The 21552-nt window shown below is 43.8% G+C and overlaps 2 protein-coding genes across 15 annotated transcripts; both read left to right on the top strand.

Moving 5' to 3' along the window:
* The first annotated feature begins 395 nt into the window (after window positions 1-395).
* On the top strand, window positions 396-7915 carry si:ch211-63p21.2 (FH1/FH2 domain-containing protein 1). Its single transcript, XM_041870150.1, has 9 exons — window positions 396-1149; window positions 1441-1581; window positions 1887-2069; window positions 2511-2630; window positions 5312-5473; window positions 5569-5795; window positions 6342-6579; window positions 7417-7525; window positions 7606-7915. The coding sequence occupies exons 1-9, from the start codon at window positions 673-675 to the stop codon at window positions 7632-7634; spliced, it is 1686 nt and encodes a 561-aa protein (XP_041726084.1). The 5' UTR covers window positions 396-672; the 3' UTR covers window positions 7635-7915.
* A 1166-nt stretch (window positions 7916-9081) lies between these two features.
* On the top strand, window positions 9082-20596 carry LOC121556269 (heterogeneous nuclear ribonucleoprotein C). 14 transcript variants are annotated; one of them, XM_041870165.2, is made up of 12 exons: window positions 9082-9221; window positions 9375-9430; window positions 11034-11067; window positions 14891-14944; window positions 15384-15521; window positions 16507-16634; window positions 16828-16900; window positions 17107-17154; window positions 17243-17445; window positions 18419-18532; window positions 18895-19046; window positions 19420-20596. In XM_041870165.2, the coding sequence occupies exons 4-12, from the start codon at window positions 14940-14942 to the stop codon at window positions 19501-19503; spliced, it is 945 nt and encodes a 314-aa protein (XP_041726099.2). In that variant the 5' UTR covers window positions 9082-9221; window positions 9375-9430; window positions 11034-11067; window positions 14891-14939; the 3' UTR covers window positions 19504-20596. The 14 variants fall into 14 exon arrangements, with proteins under 14 accessions (XP_041726099.2, XP_041726098.2, XP_041726096.2 ...); XM_041870164.2 differs by having other exon boundaries at window positions 9375-9894; XM_041870162.2 differs by having other exon boundaries at window positions 9357-9894.
* Window positions 20597-21552: the final 956 nt, after the last annotated feature.

Below are 21552 nucleotides of genomic sequence, written 5' to 3'. Positions count from 1 at the left end.
GGAGAGACGTTTCTGTGAAACCAGGTTAGGTCATTTCATAGGTCGCAATGAAAAGAGTTGGACACAACAGAACCATTCCTTGGATGTCAACATCAGAATTGAACCCTGAATTCATAGAGGAACCTGGACCCATCTGATTCTGAACCGATCCAATTAGTGCACATTCTATCCATTCAACAGACAAGTTTGCTCTACATTCCCAAGTGGAAGCAAAGGACACCTAAAGCAAGTTCTGGATTGTGGGAATATTATTGGGAAAGGTGGTTTGTGTATCATGGACCAGTCATGTGGTTTTGGCTTGCATTCAGTAGTCACAGAGTGACAAGAGAGGAGATAACAGGATTGGTATGGATATACGGTTATAGAGGGAAATCTGACTGTTGTGATTGAATCTCTTCTCTCAAAGACCCGCAGGATGAATGGGTGAGAAGAAAAGAGAGGATAGAGGTATTAATTTACTGCTTTTATCTGTGTATTCAGTAAAGGAAGAACACTTTCATATTAATTGTGTGTTTTCAAATGCTGTTTTTTTTAAATGTGTGTCTAAAGCAAAAAAACAATACCTTTTCTGAAGCATCTGTTTAAAAACTGCAAACAAACCGAGGCCATCAGGTTATAGCTGAAAAGCTCAACTCAGGATACCACGAAATCAAGGCAATCCCAAAAGGACCAATGACACAATCCTATCAAATCAAGGACATGCCCTTAACCTCAGGCCTCGACAAATCCTGGGCTTCCTTCCTAAAGTCTGCACCTCGTCTCCGCCTCAACACCTTGGACTTCTCCGACCTGTGGGATGAGGAGGACCTGGGATTGGACAGCGCTGAGGAAGACGGAGGCACCTCGACCAATCAAACCTCAGCATGTCTCCAAACTCCACCCCCTCCTCCTCCCATGCCACTCTCAGCTCCTCCCCCTCCCCTGCCCCCAGGACATGCCTCTCCCATGGGGAAACCTTCTGGTTGTCGTACCCTAAAGCTCCACTGGAGGGCGCTCCAGAGCCTGCCCCTCCTGCCCAGGGTTTGCCGCTTTGGGCCCCAGACCATCTGGGCTGGGCTAGAGCCTGTGCACCTTGACACCAACCGGCTGGAGTACCTGTTTGAGACCAAGGGAAATGGCTCCATCTGCAGTGTGCTGACGGGATGGCAGGTAAGAGTTGAAATCAGAGATCTCTTGAGTGCTCTGCAATCCAATTTCTTGGTGCTCTGGCTAATTATGTAAGGCTAATTTTGTAAGGTATTCTGGCTAATGTTGTGTACCTGGAGAGGAACAAAGTGTACAGCACTAACACCGTGGAATCAACTGGGACTGGTGCAAACAACTACAAACCCTTCAGCTCTCAAGGACAGGGTTGGTGATCACTGTGCATGACTGGACTCTACTCTGTGCTGTAAACCATCTCTCTCTCTCCCTTTCTCTCCCCCCACCCATCTCTTCCAGAAGCAGCCGTCTGTCTCAGTTCTGGGGGTGAAACGGAGTAACATCATCACCATTGCCCTCAGTAGCCTCCCTCCTCCCCGCCTGCTGCCTCCTGCCATTTACACCATGGACTGTAGTGTGCTGGACAGAGAGGACGTACAGGTTGAATCTCCACTACAGACGACTATCATGACTCACTGTGTATTTTGACTCCATATATAGTGACCTTTCACTGATAAATCATAAACCACTGCAAAGACAACATTGAAAATACAATGAGGCTAATTGTATTATGCTGTATGTCACCTTCCTCACTGCATCTTATACTAGTAGGAGGACTAACTTTTACTCCACTTACTGCCAACTCATCTCTACCACAGTACATCAGCCTGTACCATACTATAGGCATACCTTCTCCACTGACTTTCACATCCATCTTAATCCCTTCTCTCTCTCTCTCCATCCAGCGTCTCCAGTCCCTGGTCCCCAGTGAAGAGGAGCTGTCTCTGATCAGGAAGGCCCAGGCCGAGTCCCCCCACTCACCTCTTGCCCCGGCTGAGCTCTGTCTCCTAACCCTGGGGGAGATCACTTACCTGAGCCCCAGGCTTCAGCTCTGGGCCTTCGCTCAGGACTATGACACCCTGGAAAGAGTAGGTGTCAGAGTGTCATAAAACAGAAGGCAGAATAAGTGATTAGAGGAGGTGGAGGATGGATGGATGGATGGATGGATGGATGAATGGATGGATGGATGAATGGATGGAGAATTGATAAGGTGCTGTCACCTTGTGGAATTATGGTTTATTACAGAGGTGTTGTAGAGCTTTTTAACGTTGAACAGTGATGCAGGGTCGTATTCATTAGGCCACAAACGGAAGAAAACGGATTGAAAGAAGGAGGGACTACTTTAACATGTCCAATAAGAATTACAAGTCCCCCCCACACATTTTTTAAAATAGGTTTTGCTACGGTGTGCACTAATGAATACAACCCTGATTTCTTTAATACTTGGGTGCACTGAAGTTATTTGACAGTTTTGACACTTATTGTGAATGTGTTGCTTACCTATTGCTGTATGTTATTTATACAAACAGGAAATTGCAGAGCCTCTCTTCCACTTGAAGCTTGCCATGGAACAGCTGGCAGCCAATCAGACCTTCAGATGCATCTTGGCCACTGTGCTAGCCATTGGTAACTTCCTCAATGGATGCAAGGTGAACAACATACCACCATCAACTCCTTTCTATTTGTCTAGTTTCTCTTTTTCAGTGTTGTTGCAGTGATCTATAGCTGTTTTGCTAGCACAGACTGGAACATGTTCCGGGATTCTTCAGATAGCATTGAGGAGTACACCACATCAGTCACTGGCTTCATCAATAAGTGCATCGATGACGTCGTCCCCACAGTGACCGTACGTACATACCTCAACCAGAAGCCATGGATTACAGGCAACATCCGCACTGAGCTAAAGGGTAGTGCTGCCGCTTTCAAGGAGTGGGACTCTAACCCGGATGCTTATAAGAAATCCTGCTATGCCCTCCGACGAACCATCAAACAGGCAAAGAGTCAATACAGGCAGGACTAAGATTGAATCGTACTACACCGGCTCTGACGCTTGTCGGATGTGGCAGGGCTTGAAAACTATTACAGACTACAAAGGGAAGCACAGCTGCGAGCTGCCCAGTGACACAAGACTTCCAGACGAGCTAAACCACTTCTACGCTCGCTTCGAGGCAAGCAACACTGAAGCATGCATGAGAGCACCAGCTGTTGCGGATAACTATGTGATCACACTCTCCGCAGCCAATGTGAGTAAGACGTTTAAGCAGGTCAACATTCACAAGGCCGCAGGGCCAGACGGATTACCAGGACGTGTACTCCGAGCATGTGCTGACCAACTGGCAAGTGTCTTCACTGACATTTTCAACATGTCCCTGACTGAGTCTGTAATACCAACATGTTTCAAGCAGACCACCATAGTCCCCGTGCCCAAGGACACTAAGATAACCTGCCTAAATGACTACCGACCCGTAGCACTCACGTCTGTAGCCATCAAGTGCTTTGAAAGGTTGGTCATGGCTCACATCAACACCATTATCCCAGAATCCCTAGACCCAATAACATTTGCATACTGCCCCAACAGATCCACAGTTGATCCAATCTCTATTGCACTCCACACTGCCCTTTCCCACCTGGACAAGAGGAAAACCTACGTGAGAATGCTATTCATTGACTACAGCTCAGCATTCAACACCATAGTGCCCTCAAAGCTCATCAATAAGCTAAAGATCCTGGGACTAAACACCTCCCTCTGCAACTGGATCCTGGACTTCCTGACGGGCCGCCCCCAGGTGGTAAGGTTAGGTAACAACACATCTGCCACACTGATCCTCAACACGGGGGCCCCTCAGGGGTGCGTGCTCAGTCCCCTCCTGTACTCCCTGTTCACCCATGACTGCATGGCCAGGCACGACTCCAACACCATCATTAAGTTTGCCGACGACACAACAGTGGTAGGCCTGATCACCGACAACGATGAGACAGCCTATAGGGAGGAGGTCAGAGACCTGGCCGTGTGGTGCCAGGATAACAACCTCTCCCTCAATGTGACCAAGACAAAGGAGATGATTGTGGACTACAGGAAAAAAAGAGGACTGAGCATGCCCCCATTCTCATTGACGGGGCTTTAGTAGAACAGGTTGAGAGCTTCAAGTTCCTTGGTGTCCACATCACCAACGAACTATCATGGTCCAAACACACCAAGACAGTCGTGAAGAGAGCACGACAAAGCCTATTCCCCCTCAGGAGACTGAAAATATTTGGCATGGGTCCTCAGATCCTCAAAAAATTATACAGCTGCACCATCGAGAGCATCCTGACTGGTTGCATCACCGCCTGGTATGGCAACTGCTCAGCCTCCGACCGCAAGGCACTACAGAGGGTAGTGCGTACGGCCCAGTACATCACTGGGGCAAAGCTTCCTGCCATCCAGGACCTCTATTCCAGGCGGTGTCAGAGTAAGGCCCTCAAAATTGTCAAAGACTCCAGCCACCCTAGTCATAGACTGTTCTCTCTGCTACCGCACGGCAAGCAGTTCCGGAGTGCCAAGTCTAGGTCCAAAAGACTTCTCAACAGATTCTACCTCCAAGCCATAAGACTCCTGAACAGCTAATCATGGCTACCCGGACTATTTGCACTGCCCTCCCACCCCCACCCCATCTTTTTACGCTGCTGCTACTCTGTTAATTATTTATGCATAGTCACTTTAACTCTACCCACATACATATTACCTCAACTACCTCAACTAGACTCTGCACCGGTACCCCCCCTGTATATATAGCCTGCCTACTGTTATTTTATTTTACTTCTGCTCTTTTTTTCTCAACACTTTTTTTTAATTGTTGTTTTATTTTACTTTTTTTATTTTTTATAAATGCATTGTTGGTTAAGGGCTGTAAGTAAGCATTTCACGTTCATGTATACACCTGTTGTATACGGCGCATGTGGCCAATAAAATTTGATTTGATTTGATATCTTTCCTCTGTCTAAGTCAGCGCTTCCCAAACTCGATGCACGTTTTTATTTTTTACACTACACAGCTGATTCAAATGATCAAAGCTTGTTGATCAGTTGATTATTTGAATGAGCTGTGTAGTGCTATGGCAAAAAACAAAACGTGCACCCCTTGAGGTCCCGAGGACCGAGTTTGGGAAACCCTGGTCTAAATCCTAGCAATCTAACTTTCTTTCTCGCCCCTCTCTCTCTCTCTCTCTCTCTCTCTCTCTCTCTCTCTCTCTCTCTCTCTCTCTCTCTCTCTCTCTCTGTCTCTCTCTCTCTCGTTCCCTCTCTCCTGTTCTCTCCCTCTCTCTCCCTCTCTCTCTCCCCCTCTCTCTAGGCCAGTGGTTTTGAGTTGAGTTACCTGGGGAAGCTGTCTCAGGTCAGAGATACACACTCCCGTCAGCCTCTGCTGCACCATATGTGTGTTCTGCTGCTGCAGCTCTACCCACAGTCCTCAGACCTCTACTCTGATATCACCTCTGTCACCCGCGCCAGCAAGGTGTGTGTGTGTGAGAGAGAGAGAGAGTGAAAGACAGAGTGAGTAGTGTATATCTATGTGTTAGTGTGTGTGTGACCACTCTGTCTCTCTCCCAGTGTGACTACACCCAGGTCCAATCCAGCCTCTCACAGCTGGAGGCCCTTTGCAAATCATCATGGGACCAGCTGCGTCTGCTAGAACGGGAGGATCAGAAGAAGAGAGGAGGACGAGACAGAGGAGGGGAGCGGGAGGGCACCCTGCGGCAGAGGTTACCTACGTTCCTGAAGGAATGTGAGGACAGGCTGAAGGTACTGAGAGCTGTCCATCGGAGGGTTATCAACAGGTGATGTCTGAATATTGTAACTTGTGTAAGAGTGTAACTTTACTTAAATTACTTAATACGATACTTTACATTAAGGTACGCTTAAAATGATGTTTAAAGGGCTTATAAGTAGTTTATAAAGTTGATTTGATTAGTTTAGAGGTTCATAAATCTGGAATAAACAGATATGACACTAAAATTGGGTGGTTGTTGTTTCTCTCTCTTTTCCTCCCTCCCGCTATCTCTCTCTATCTCTCTCGCTCACACACTCTCTTCCTCTCTCTCTCCCTCTCTCTCTCTCTCCCTCCCTCTCTTTCACACTATCTTCCTCTCTCTCTCTCCCTCTCTCACACTCTCTTCCTCTCTCTCTCTCTCTCTCTCTCTCTCTCTCTCTCTCTCTCTCTCCTCTCTCTCTCTCCCTCTATCTTCCTCTCTCTCTCCCTCCCTCTCTCTCTCTCTTTCTCTCTCTCTCCCTCTCTCTCACACTCTTCCTCTCTCTCTCTCTCTCTCTCTCTCTCTCTCTCTCTCTTTTTTTTCTCTTTCTCTCCACTCTCTATCTATCTGCAGGTTTCACTCATTCCTTTTGTTTCTGGGTTACTCTCGTACGATGGTGAGAGAGACGAATGCGGAGGACTTCTGTAAGACCGTCAGCGACTTCTCTCTGGAATACAGAGCTACCCGTCTCTCCATCCTGCAACAGAGGGAGAGAGAGAGGGAGCGAGAGAAAGGAGGGGAGAGTCCCAGCTCACCTGCACCAAACCACAAACACCACTACCATCACCACCACCACCAGACACCTTCTCAGGTAGAGACTGAGGGGAGAGCGAGAGAGAGGGAGAGAAGGAGAGAACTGACAGTATCACTAAAACCAGGAGTGTATTCAATAGGAACCAAATGGAAGCAAACAACCGAAACGGGGAGGGACTAACCTGAACTTGTCCAATAAGATACTTTTATTTGTTGCAAAACATTTTGTTACGGTGTGCACTAATGGATATGGTAGTTGAAGTGGATGGTCGTTTAAAGCTGGGATCCGCGATAGGCGAAACAGCGCCACTGGCTGCCCCAGGCACATTTGTTCTTGTTTTTGTTTTGAGGAAATTAGCATCCAGCAACATGGTAGAAAAAAAATCGTAGTACATACTCTGCTGTTCTATTGCGCATGCAATGATGTGCAATGCTGGCCGAGGGGAAAAAACGGGTCTTGAAGTGACGTCTTTGTCATTGTTGTTACTAACTCAGTGGCCTTGTGGTTAGAGTTTCCGCCCTGAGTTTGGAAGGTTGTGAGTTCAATCCCTGGCCGAGTCAAACCAAAGAATGAAAAAATGGGACCTGATGCATCTTTGCTTGGCACTCACCATTAAGGAGCAAGATTGGGGGTAATGCCTTGTGATAGACTACGGTCCTGTCCAGGGGGTGTACTTGTACATCAAGCTGCCTCACACTACAGAAACAGGCTAAGGCTTGTGCAAAGCTACTTACTTTGTTGTAGTAATATCGCAAATGGATGTGGCAGATTCACTGCTATGGATTCCGGCTTTAAGTGGAACTACAAATGTATACATAAATTATAAGTAGCCTACTAATATCTGTGTTTTTATGAATTTCTCATTTTCATAACTGTATGTTGTTAATTCCTCAGGAGAGCTTGGAGCAGTGCAAACTAGAGGAAGTATTGAAGACCCCAGAATCTGACTTTCAGTTAGATTCTACCCTTCCACGCCACCGCAGTAAGAAGACTGATATCAGAGGTACACACACACACAGAGAAATGTACACACACACACACACACACACACAAACTCACCTTACCTATTTTTTGGTGTTTCAGGTCCACTCTCCCAGAAGCTGAAGTGGTGACATATGAAGTGAAGTGTGTCGTCTGTCCTGCGTTTCTGTCTATATCTGTTTGTCATACGTTTTGAAGAATCATGCTTTGTTATTACTACACAGGTGACTATAGTCACTGTAAATGCATACTGTTTAGCATACCATAGTCCCTGTATGCTGTATGCTACAATCCTATAAAATATTCTGTCATGCACTTCAACAAGCACATAGGCCTACTTATTCTCATTCACAAACACAATCTTATCCACAGTCAGACTAACACAGCAGTATGTAAAATAAATATGTGTAAATATATGTGAAACATAAAAAACTTGCCAAACATGGATTTCATTTTTACACTTCTTTTTTGCGTGTTAGTGACATCAATAATGTCACTATGTTTTTGTTGTCAGAAAATGCATTTGACATTCAACATACATTTTTCTACCAATATATACTGAACAAAAATATAAATGCAACATGTAAACTGTTGGTCCCATGTTTCATGAGCTGACATAAAAGATCCCAGAAATGTTCCATAGGCACAAAAAGCTTATTTCGCTCCAATTTCGTGCACAAATTTGTTTACATCCATGTTAGTGAGCATTTATCCTTTTCCAAGATAATCCAGCCACCTGACAGGTGTGGCATATGAAGAAGCTGATTAAACAGCATGATCATTACACAGGTGCACCTTGCGCTGGGGACAGTTTTGTCACACAACACAATGCCACAGATGTCTCAAGTTTTGAGGGAGCGTGCAATTGGCATGCTGACTGCAGGAATGTCCACCAGAGCTATTGCCAGAGAATTGAATGTTAATTTCTCTACCATAAGCCGCCTCCAACGTCAGTTTAGAGAATTTGGCAGTACGTCCCACCGGCCTCACAACCACAGACCACATGTAACCACACCAGCCCAGGATCCACATCCGGCTTTTTCACCAGCGGGATCGTCTGAGACCAGCCAACCGGACAGCTGATGAAACTGAGTATTTATTTCTGTAAAAAAGCCCATTTGTGGGGAAAAACTCATTCTGAATGGCTGGGCCTGGCTCCCCAGTGGGTGGGCCTGGCTCTCCAGTGGGTGGGCCTATGCCTTCCCAGGCCCACCCATGGCTGCACCTCTGCCCAGTCGTGAAATCCATAGATTAGGGCCTAATTTATTTATTTCAATTGACTGATTTCCTTATATGAGCTATAATTCAGTAAAATAGTTGAAATTGTTGCATGTTGCATTTATATTTTTGTTCAGTATATTTGTGTTATTTTGTAGTGTAGGCTATTGCACTTTTATGCATGTGTGCATTGTTTCAGTCAGATGGTAGTCTTCTGTTCAGAGATGGAATGTGAAGTCGCCTCTTAGGCGGGGCTTAGTGATACATCAACCAATTCCCGAAGAGATTTAAGTCACATTCTACTGAGTAGATCCAATAAGATACTAGTATTCCGGATAAGGAGTGAACAAGCTGCTATGCGTAGCCACAGCGCCATTTCGTGATAACTGCTTCAAGGTACAGTACAGTAGTATCAGCCTACTGAATTGGAAACGGATCATATAAGACACCAACCAACACAACGTCGAAATTGTACTCATTTTTAAATAATTGAGCTCCTGGTGAGTATTTTGAATCGAGAACCTTTTTCTGAATATTTTTTTTTTTTTTTTTACTTTGAACTGATCTCTTTGGGACTTTTTATTTTTAATGGATTTTTCTGACTGCATTCTCTGAATTTGTGTTGGCTTTTAAAGGCGTGCATTTTGTTGCAGCGACGGGTGGAAAGCGGGCTGCGCGTGACTAGTGTTGGTTAGCTGTCTACACAGCGGTAATTTTTTGCTTTACTTTTCGAATTAGGACTTTTGAACCTTCATTTTTCCAAGTTTACCATACGAGCATTTTGTGTGTTTATGGTAAAACATTTATGTGAAGAAAGATCGAAGGTTGTTTCCAATCTTACTGGACAAATGATTAGGCCTAGTAGTATGTGGTCAACATCATGGTCGTCTTTTCCCCTTCCTGGAATGACGTTTTTAAAAGGGTTTTTATACAGTTCAACCTTTATTTTAAGACCCTGTAATTTGAATTTCGGTTGTTGAAGTTGACTGCTCAGAAATATTTCCAACGTTTTCTTTTTGGCTTTGTTATTTTTGAGGTTCGCAACAGTGCTCTTTGCATTAGCCCTATTTCTCGAAACAATGACGTAATTTTTGAGGCAATATCTTTTTTTCGCTACGAAGAGTGAAAGTGGGCGTTCGTTTGCACTGGAATAAGAACAATACGGTGTATTGTGTAAGCAAAGACATTTGTTAAATCGTAAAATAGACTACCCTGGCTTTGCATTTTGTGATATAAATAATTAAAATATTGTGCAGAATGAGAAATTCCATGATCCATAATTTGTGCTTTTATTGAACATTATTCAAGTGTGTAGCCTGTTGAAATAGTTGTGGACATACTACTATGTGATCAACGTCCATTATGCCTACTAGAGCCGATCGGTGAACAAAGCTTCTTATGTAGGAAATCTCCTCTGCTTAAGGCAGTGTTGGTATGCATTGATGCTGTGAAGATGCACTGTGTTAGTATGTCAATTTCAGTGAGTTGATTTTGCACCGGTGGATACTGTTTATTTTTTATTTATTTTTGATCATCTTGTAGGCCTTACCCAGACGTTTTATTTACTAGCCCTAACTAGTAGACCTACCAGCTGTCCCAATTCTCTCAAATGGCCTCCTTCCCTCACCTGGCTGTGTCCCAATTCTCTCAAATGGCTTCCTTCCCTTCATGACAAATAACTGACTAGTTGGACTGGATTGTTTTTTCATCGTTTTAATCATGTCCTGCTGGACTGGGCCCACATTCACAAAGTGTCTCAGACAAGTTGTGGTCTAGGATCAGGTCCCACCATCCAGTTATTGTAATCTGAAACTGATCCTAGTTCAGCACGCCTACTCTGAGATGCTTTGTGAATACAGGGCCAGAAGTCTTGAAGGAAAGGAATATCTGTCTAACATGGTCTTGACACAGCTTAAGAGTGATGCTCTTTGCACCTGACCCCACAGCACATTATGTACAGATGGCTGCCACTTAGCACAGGGCTGCCCAACCCTCTTCCTGGAGATCTACTGTCCTGTGGGTTTTCAGTCCAACCCTAATTTAACACACCTGATTCAACTTATTAGCTGCTCAACACGACCTTAACTAGCTGAATCAGATATGCTAAATTAGTGTTGGACTGAACCTACAGGACAGTAGATCTCCAGGAAGAGGGTTGGGCAGCCCTGACATGTATATGGCCACTAACACAATCACAATCCTTTGTTTCAAAATTCTATATCATTAGCATAGTTAGTAGCCTCTGATTATGGGTTCAGTTCAACATTACAGGTGTTATCTTCTAATTTTTATTTTTTGTTTCCCTTTTTTAGTTTTTGAGGCATCTTTTTTGAGCAGCGACAAATCGTAAGTTGGTCTCCTGTTTTTTTTCCACCTCCACGTTGACATCGATTTTGAATCTAGTTTAGCATTTTTCTTTCTGCCTTTGTGAAGTAGCCTTTTTTCTCCTTTTGGAAATCCCTAAAGCAAGTAGTTTTCTGCTGCTTTTGTGTTGTGATAGCTACTACTCTCCATTTTTTTAGTCGTTTTGAGTAGCCTAGTAGTTTGCATTTCACATTGAACCCCTACTTTTCCAGTTTTCTTGATAAAAAAAAAAAAAAAACTTTAAAATTGGTCACCTTCAGAAAGTATTCACACCCCTTTACTTTTTCCACAATTTGTTACACAGCCTGAATTTAAAATTATTAAATTGAGTATTCTTTTTTAAAGTCACTGGCCTACACACAATACCCCATAATGTCAGTGGGATTATTTGTTTTGGCATTTTTACAAGTTAATAAAATGAGAAGTTGAAATGTGTTCAACCCCTTTGTTACGGCAAGCCTAAATAAGTTCAGGAGTAAAAATGTGTTAAGCAAGTCACATAACAAGATGCATGGACTCACTGTGTGCAATAATAGTGTTTTACATGATTGTTGTATGACAACCTCATCTCTGTACCCCACCCAAACAATTATCTGTATGGTCCCTCAGTCGAGCAGTGAATTTAAAACCGATTCAACCACAAAGATCAGAGAGGTTTTCCAATGCCTCACAAAGAAAGGTACCTATTGGTAGATGGGTATTTAAAAAAAAAAAAAAAAAAAAAAAGACATTGAATATCCCTTTGAGCATGGTGAAGTTATTTAATTACACTTTGGATGGTGTATCAATACACCCAGTCACTACAAAGATACAGGCGTCCTTCCTAACTCAGTTTCCGGAGAGGAAGGAAACCACTCAGGGATTTCACCATGAGGCTAATGGTGACTTTAAAACAGTTACAGAATTTAATGCCTGTGATAGTAGAATGGATCAACAACATTGTAGTTACTCCACAATACTAACCTAATTGACGGAGTGAAAAGAAGGAATCCTGTAAAAAATAATGCATCCTGTTTGCAACAAGGCACTAAATTAATACTGCAAAAAAAAAGTAGCAATGAAATTCACTTTTTGTCCTGAATACAAAGTGTTATGTTTGGGGCAAATCCAATACAACACATTACTGAGTACCACTCTTCATATTTTCAAGTATAGTGGTGGCTGCATCATGTTATGGGTATGCTTGTAATTGTTAAGGACTGGAGTTTTTCAGGATAAAAAATAAACAGAATGGGGCTAAGCACAGGCAAGATCCTAGAGGAAAACCTGGTTTATTCTGCTTTCTACCAGACACTGGGAAATTAATTCACCTTTCAGCAGGACAATAACTTAAAACGCAAGGCCAAATCTACACTGCAGTTGTTTACCAAGAAGACAGTAAATGTCCCTGAGTGGCCAAGTTACAGTTTTGACTTAAATCTACTCAAAAATGTATGGCAAGACCTGAAAATGGTTGTCTACTAATAATCAACAACCAATTGGAAAGAGCTTACATTTTTTTGAAAATAATAATCTTAGACTTACCCGAAAAGACTCACAGCTGTAATCACTGCTAAAAGTGCTTTTACAAAGTTTTGACTCGGGTGATAATACTTGTATATAAATGTAAATTAGATATTAATTTCTCAAATGTAGCAAACATTTCTAAAAACAGGTTTTCACTTTGTCATTGTTTGTAGATGGATGAGATTATTTTAAATTCAGGATGTAACACAAGATGCGGAATAAATATGAATACTTTCTGAAGGCACTGTAACTGACAATCGGTGACGGGTAACCATCGAAGGGGCTGGTGAGAAACCGGGATCCCCCAACTTACCAGGAGTTGAGAAATACTGACCTGTCTAAATACTTACTTGTTAACTGGAGATGTTTGCATATGTGACAACTGTTGAAGCACAACACACACTAATGAAAGCCTTGAACATAAGCCTAAACTGTTCTGCGCTCTTAAACAACTCTACATGCTGTGTGTCTTTCTACTTCTTGTAAAATAATATCTCTAAATGGGGAGTTAAGTAATCCACTAAGGGTCTGACTGCATTATAGAACCACCAATAAGGCTAGGGATCTCACGATACGACATCATCATGATTCAGGTGCCAATAAGATATGTATGGCGATTCTGTATGTTTTGCGATTCGATGCTGTGATTTGTATTGCGATTCGACGTTCCAAAGATATTGCTCACCATGTCTTCTGCAGAGGGACAAGAGAAAACAAGTTTTAATCAGTCATGGAAATGTGTTGGAAACAAATTGGCTCCCTATTTAAAAATAAAATGTAGAACAAGCTATAAAGGAAATACTGTAGTTTTGGTACAGCCAACTAGCACTGTATGTTATTGTCAAAAATAATATTCCGATATGTAACCATCACAACCACCAACGTGTAGTAACAACACCGTGTAGTACCACCCGAAAGGAGGCAGATGACTTTCAGTTTGGAATCAACCAGACTAGGGCCATGTCCCAATCATCTCCCCCCCCGAAGTGTGCATTTGCTCACTTCCCTACACTGATTTGAAAGGAAATGACTCGAAGAAATATAGTGGAGCTCCTACTGGCCTAAGCCTCCACCAATCAAATGCTTTTTATATTTGTGTGGAGTAATGACCGCACACTTCAGGAGAGATTATTGGGACTCTAGGATTATGTCCCTCTCCAGCCCATAATAGTCACAGCTGTGCATGTTATATCACCTCTTACTCGGGTCACATGACCTGCCTGCGTTCTCCTCTCATTGATGCTGGTGGATACTAACCCAGCCTTGTCAACTGGCCAGACATGAACACACATCTTAGCCAAATCACTAACTGAAAAGTGCATTAAGCTTTTGGATAGACACCCAGACTCAATGCAGCAGTCTAATCCGAAATGAGTGTGTGTGTCCACCGTACAGAGACCCTGGCTGTGTCATGTGGTCTGTTGTAACATTTATTTTTATCATTATGAAAGTGGACACAAGCCACGAGGGCCTCTGCTTTGAGATTGACAAAAACAGACATTTGAGAATGTCCTCCCCACACCACGCCAAGTAATAACATATATCCCTTGGTTTACATCCCAAATGACACCCTATTTATTCCCTGTAAAGTGCACTACTTTTGACCACAGCCCTGTGGTTAGCTTCTTCTGGTAAGAAGTAGTGCACTATATAGGGTATAGGGTGCTAATTGGGACTTGACTCCATAATTCGATTTACCACAAAAATGTATAATAATGAAAACAAGTGACTTAAAATCACTTCCTGTTAAAGTAGTTAAAACATTTATGAGAAGCAATGCGTCAAGAGAGTACACATGGTAGCTAATATACTATATAATTTGTCCCAAATAGCACCCTATTCCCTACAAAGTTCACTACTTTGACCGGAGCCCTTTGAGCCCATATGGGCCCTAGTCAAAAGTCATGCCAGCTGTGGATCATATTGTTTGTGTATCTAATGACCCCAATATGCTCAGGTACTTTGGGTTTTTCTGAATGGGACTATTGACCTGCCCAATTAAACAGTTTCTAACGTATTTGTCATGCTAAGTCTTGTTTGTTATGATAATACTATTCGTCCAACAGGTTTTTGGGGCTTCTTCCTTTACCGCCACAACTCCACGTTCTTTTTTTTGTGTGGTATATTTTCCCCTGAAGTACCTCATGGGGGCTGCACTAATCCAAAAACAAGAAATACTGAACTTCTGGAGACTTTTCTAATTCTAGAGACATCGCCCCTGTAGATGCACTAAATCTCCCACAATGCATTGCTGAGCTCCGGCTCGGTTGACCAATAATGACACTCTTCTCTCCAACAGAAACAGGTAGGCAGGCAGGCAGACCACGACCGTCCAGGGTACAGGCAATATGGAGTGAGTTCTGGCTATTTCAACCCTGCCTATATGTTCTATAGATGTAGGAACAGACCCTGAAATCTGTGCAAAATGGCTGTTGACAAACATGGTGTGTGTGAAAATAACAACCCCCACCCACCTTCCTGTGAACAAAACCATTACATTAGATTATAGGCACACCAAAGTCCTCCTATACAGTCGCCATGTACTGTGAGCCATCACCCAAAGTCACCTAGATACACAATGAAGGGGTTGCTTGTTTTAAACAACCGGTTGTGTGTGTGTATGTAAACAGACAGCTGACACACACACTCTGAAATCAGGTCCAGTTTATGTTGAAAAGCATCCCCAAACAGGCACACACACGCATATCCACACACTCAGCTTCTCTCTCTCTCTCTCTCCCCTCTGTTTCCCCGCTCTTCTCCTTTTCATCCCCTTCTCATAAACAACCCAGCCGGTCTCCCACCACCACTAGCCTGATGGCTGGCAACGTTACCAACAAGACGGACCCTCGCTCACTCAACTCCCGGGTCTTCATCGGGAACCTCAACACTCTCCTGGTCACCAAGGCAGACGTGGAGGCCATCTTCAGGTCGGGAGCATGGACGGTACTATGTAGGGTTGCACAATTCCAGTAACTTTCTCTAAATTCCCCTTTTATTTATATAGATTACTGAACAAAAATATAAACACAACATGAAACAATTTTACAGTTCATATAAGGAAATCAGTCAATTTAAATGAATTCATTAGTCCCTAACCTATGGATTTCACATGACTGTGCAGCCATAGGCCCACTGACTTGGCAGCCAGGCCCACCCACTGGGGAGCCAGGTCCAGCCAATCAGATGTAATTATTCACCACAAAAGGGCTTTATTACAGACAGAAGTTCTCTAAAATGGTATTGGAGGCAGCTTATGGTAGAGAAATTAACATACAATTATCTGGCAACGGCTCTGGTGGACATTCCTGCAGTCAGCATGCCAATTGCACACTCCCTCAACTTTGTGACATCTGTGGCATTGTGTTGTGTGACAAAACTGCACATTTTAGTGGCCTTTTATTGTCCCCAGCATAAGGTGCACCTGTGTAATGATTAATCAGCTTCTTGATATGCCACACCTGTCAGGTGGATGGATTATCTTGGCAATGGAGAAATGCTCACTAACAGGGATGTAAACAAATTTGCTCCAAGAATTGGAGAGAAATAAGCTTTTTGTGAGAATGGAACATTTCTGGTATTTTTTATTTCAACTCATGAAACATGGGACCAACACTTTACATGTTGCGTTTATATAGTTGTTCAGTGTATATACTTTTTTCATCTTGGTTGGAAAAATTTCCGCAATCAGGAGGGTATAAGCAGGAAATCTGGAATCGTCTAACCACGATTTCTGGAAAACTGGGGAATTTTGGGAAAGTTACCAGAATTTTGCAAGCCTAGTACTATGGCTGATCTCTGCTCCAACCTCTCAAGCCCCTGTGTATCTGTTTCTTTGGAGAGGTTGGGCTGAAGCAGAAGACACGTTTCCATTTGTTGTACATTGGGCAATAACGTAACCTTGTTAATCTTCAGCAAGTACGGCAAGATAGTGGGCTGCTCCGTGCACAAGGGGTTCGCTTTCGTCCAGTACGCCAACGAGAGGAACGCCCGGGCTGCCGTAGGGGGCGAGGATGGGAGGATGATCGTAGGACAGGTGCTGGGTAAGAACCTGGACCACCGTTTCCTCCCTTTCTCCCTTGTCCTCCCTTTACCGCCAATAGGTTTCCCTCTTCTAAAGGCATAGTATATATGGAGATGTGATCTTTTGGATTTGACGCCCCTTCTTGATTAAACTTTCTCTCATTCTCCTCCTTTCTCTGCTCTTTCTGTCTCTCTTTCTCTCCTCTCTCTCAGACATTAACCTCGCTTGTGAACCGAAGCATCAGAGATTGAAGACTGTTAAGCGCTCTGCAGGAGACATGTACAGGTGTGCCTCCTCGCTCTGTGAATTTAAATAGGATCTTTACCAAGTGCTTCAGTCAATCCTTTTGTATAAAAAGAAATTCATGTAAATGTTGAACTATGCAATCTACTGTTCCGACCATGCTGTCTCTCACTCCCTGTCCCCCTCTCTCTCTTTTGTCTCTCTCTGTATCTCTCCCTCTTTCTTTTTCTTGTTGCTTTCCTCCTCAGTTCTTCATTTGATTTGGAATATGACTTCCAGAGAGATTACTACGACCGGTAAGCCTTCCTTTCTCAGTTGCCACACATACTGTACTGACAAAGGGATAAAGATTTGATCTTTTTGGTGTGTGTGTTGCCGTTGTAGGATGTACCCGTACCAGTCCCGCGTGCCTCCTCCGCCTCCTCCCCCCCTGTCCCGGGCGGTGATCCCCTCCAAGCGGCCCCGGGTCAGTTTGAGCGGAGGTGGTGGAGGAAGAGGAGGTGGAGGAGGAGGGGCCAGCCGACGCACCAAGACCAACTTCTCATCCTCCAGGAGCAGCCAGAGCAGGGTCTCCACCTCACGCACCAGTCAGTACCACACACATACATGGAATTACAGATGCTTTTGACACTTCCGACAGTGATAATATACACTGAGTGTACCAGACATCAGGAACACCTTCCTAATACTGAGTGGAATCCTCCCCCTTTTTGCCCTCAGAACAGACTCAATTCGTCGGGGCATGGACTCTACAAGGTGTCGAAAGTGTTCCACAGGGATGCTGGCCCATGTTGACCTCCATGCTTCCCACAGTTGTGTCAAGTTGGCTGGATGTCCTTTGGGTGGTGGACCATTCTTGATACACACAGGAAACTGTTGAGCGTGAAAAACCCAGCAGCATTGCAATTCTTGTCTCAAACCAGTGTGCCTGGCACCTATTATCATACCCCGTTTAAAGGCACTTAAATCTTTTGTCTTGCTCATTCACCCTCTGAATGGCACATATACACAATCCATGTCTCAAGGTTTAAAAATCCTTCTTTAATCTGTCTCCTCCCCTTCATCTACACTGATTTGAAGTGTATTTAACAAGTGACATCAAGAAAGGGTCATATCATTCACCTGGTCGGTCTGTCATGGAAAGAGCAGGTGTTCTTAATGTATTTTATACTCCAGAGTATATGATAATATTTGCCATTTAGCAGATGCTTTTATCCATAGCGACTTAGTCATGCATGCATGTGTTTTTACGTATGGGTGGTCCCGTGAATCAAACCCACAATGCTGGGGTATTTACGTATGGGTGGTCCCGTGAATCAAACCCACAATGCTGGGGTATTTACGTATGGGTGGTCCCGTGAATCAAACCCACAATGCTAGGGTATTTACGTATGGGTGGTCCCGTGAATCAAACACCAATATAAGCACACACACTTACTAACTCTGAATTGACTCAGATAATTTACCCTGTAGACGCATGTATCCATGTTCATTATATGGAAGTGAAATCCATACCTACTGTTATTGAATGCCTCTGACTCTCCCCTCTCTCTAACCCAGTGAAGGCAGATGACCTGCAGACCATCAAGAGAGAGCTGACCCAGATCAAACACAAGGTTGACTACCTGCTGGAGAGTCTAGAACGCATGGAGAAGGACCACACCAAGAAGTTAGGTAGGACGGGACAGACACTAGTCAGGAAGTACACAGACACTAGTCAGGAAGTACACAGACACTAGTCAGGAAGTACACAGACACTAGTGATGGAAGTACACTTGTTGCCCACTGCGTTTTCAGACATATTAGGTATGAAACAACACATTTTTGTTTATCAATAAAACTCCCACTCCCATCTCTCTCTCCCACTCCCATCTCTCTCTCCCCTCTCCCTCTCTCCCACTCCCATCTCTCTCTCCCCTCTCCCTCTCTCTCTCTCTCTCCCCCCTCCCCCATCTCTCATCTCTCTCTCTCTCTCTCCCATCTCTCATCTCCCATCTCTCTTCTCTCTCTCCCCCTCCCATCTCTCTTATCTCCAGACATGAAGAGTAGTGGGAAGCCTGAACTCGGGGAGGTGTCTCCTCTCCTCCACTGCGGAGGAAAGAAGGAGGAGAGCTTGAAGAGGGAGAGCCAACTGCTCAATGACTCAGAAGAGGAGGAGGGAGACCTACTGGAGGAGGAGGAGGAGGAGGTGAGAGGGGGATGAGGGAGGAGAGGAGGTAAAAGGGGAATGGGAGAGGAGGAGGAAGGAGAGCGGAGGAGGAGGTGCGGGGGTGATGGATGAGGTGAGCGGAGCAGACTGAGGGGGCGGAGATTTAGGAGAGGCGAGATCAGTACTTGAGTGGACACTTGAGTGGGGTAGGGAAGGAGGGGAATGGAGAAGTGCTTGAGGTGTAGTGTGAACATTGAGGAGGAAGCAGTGAATGCCTCCCAAATGGCACCCTATTTCATATATAGTGCACTAATTTTGACCATGTCCTGGTTTAAAGTAGTGTACTATATAGGGCATATGGTGACATTTGGGAATGAGTGTCTAATATCAGCTTATTGAATGTTCTCTGCAGGTGAAGAGTCGAGGAAGGGAAGATGACGATGAGGAGGAGGAAGGAGAGGATGATGGCGATAGCGCCAACGGAGACGACTCTTAAACACAGCAAGATTGTCTGTTCACGCGCGCGCACACACACACACACACACACACACACACACACACATATACAGGCACACACATATACAGGCACACACACACCCTGTCATACACAAAAGGAAATGTGTATAACTACATACCAACACACACGCAGTACATGGACAGCTGTTCTTACTGAACTCAGTTGAAATGTCCATATGAATACCTATGTTCTGTATCATTCTGAATGTGTACTCACATACACATTCAGTAACACTCTACCAGTTATGTCAAGGAAATATCTGTCCCTTTTCTTCCCTTTGGATTTTTCTCCTCTGTATTAGTTTGTAGCCTCCTACGGCCGTCCTGATCTCGCCATTTACATTATAAGCGAAATGAAACGAGCGAGAGCGCGCGCTGAGGTCAGGATGGTGGACCAGGCTAATTATTTACGTATATCATATGCATCATGAACATTTGTTTTATTCTAGTTGTACTAGTCTGGATGCAGTGGTTCTCAAACCTCTCCTCAGAGATCCCCAGCCGTTCCATGTTTTTGATCTATTCCAGAGCTAACACACCTGATTCAACTTGTCAACTAATCATCAAGCTCTTGACTAGGTGAATCAGGTGAGCTAGTTCAGAGCTACAACAACATTGTGAAACGTCTGGCTGTCCCGAGAGGTTTTAAAACTACTGGACTGGAGGATCTTGGCATAGCTGAGAGGACACTGGGTGCTGTACTGCTGTGTCCACCAGCAGGTGGCACTGTGCAATTACATTTTTACACACCGAGGCTACCGTGAAATGTGGCGCTGGAGTCTGGAAGATTTTACAATTTACATATTATAAAAACGGTAAACAATGAAACAGACATGTATAGGAAGATTTCATGCCAGGATTTTCCAATGTATGCCCTGAACGGTTTTGCTTGTTTCTTTTTTTAGCTTACTTATTTGTGTCAGGAAATACAGAGTTTGACTTAATATAACCTTGAGTTCTGTAATGGATGATATCCATGTTGGTGTGTTTGTCTCAGTTGCCGTGTGATTTCAGTTGACCATTACTTGGACTGTGCTTGTGAATTAAAAACTTCCAAGTGGGAATGCTCCAGGCCAGAATGTCTTTGAGCTGTTTGTAATCAAGATGTGGTGTGTGTGTACAGAGCATGTTTCTGCTAATTATAGGCTAACAGATGACAACTACTCAGCCAAATATAGCATTAACATGAGACAACTTGGTAACTCAAAATACATGGTTAACAAGTGGTTAACTACTCGTGTTCCCTTTACAGGAGAATGTGTCTTGTCAGGTCCTTAATGCCAAGACTGCTTCCCTCAGCACTGCTCAGAATAAGCCAACCTGGCCTCAGGAGTAGAAGTAACATAGTAAATGTAAATTAAAAAAAACACTCAAATCAGTATGATACTGTATGATACATTTGGTGTGGTATGTGTTCATTTATGAATGTCCATTTTGAATGATATGTCACGAATTACAATTTGTCTAACTTTGACTAGGTGGCTAAAGATAGCGTTAGCTAAGTGGCTAACGTTAGCTAGGCTAGGGGTTATTGGAAAGGTTAGCTAACATGCTAAGTAGTTGCAAAGTAGCTAAAAAGTATTAAGTAGTTGCTAATTATCTCAAATGCTACCCCAACTAGCTACCCCAACTAACCACCCTCCTTTTGTTTATGCCTTATGTAACCATACCAAACGCAACATTTCATGCTAATTTCAGTGTCCCTTATTTTCATTTCCTATGTTACGTCTAGTCTGAGACCAGCCTGAATAAGCAGAGCTCTCCTCCAGAGGAATTCCTCAGCTATGCTGACCTTTCTATGAATGGCACAGACATCTGAGCAGACGTGAAGGGTAAACACGCACAGTATCTGACACACTATGGATATACAGGTAAACACTTGAGTAATTGAGGGATATAAAGTATATTGAAAGCAAATGCTTCCACCCAGGTGTGGTTCTTTCGCCTCAGGAGGATGAAAATATTTGGAATGGGCCTTCAGATCCTCCAAAAGTTCTACAACTGCACCATTAAAAGCATCTTGACTGGC

Source organism: Coregonus clupeaformis, chromosome 39 (assembly GCF_020615455.1).
Source record: "Coregonus clupeaformis isolate EN_2021a chromosome 39, ASM2061545v1, whole genome shotgun sequence".
Lineage (NCBI taxonomy): Eukaryota > Metazoa > Chordata > Actinopteri > Salmoniformes > Salmonidae > Coregonus > Coregonus clupeaformis.
The sequence above is the reverse complement of the archived record's forward strand: the minus strand, read 5'-3'. Positions and strand labels throughout refer to the sequence as shown.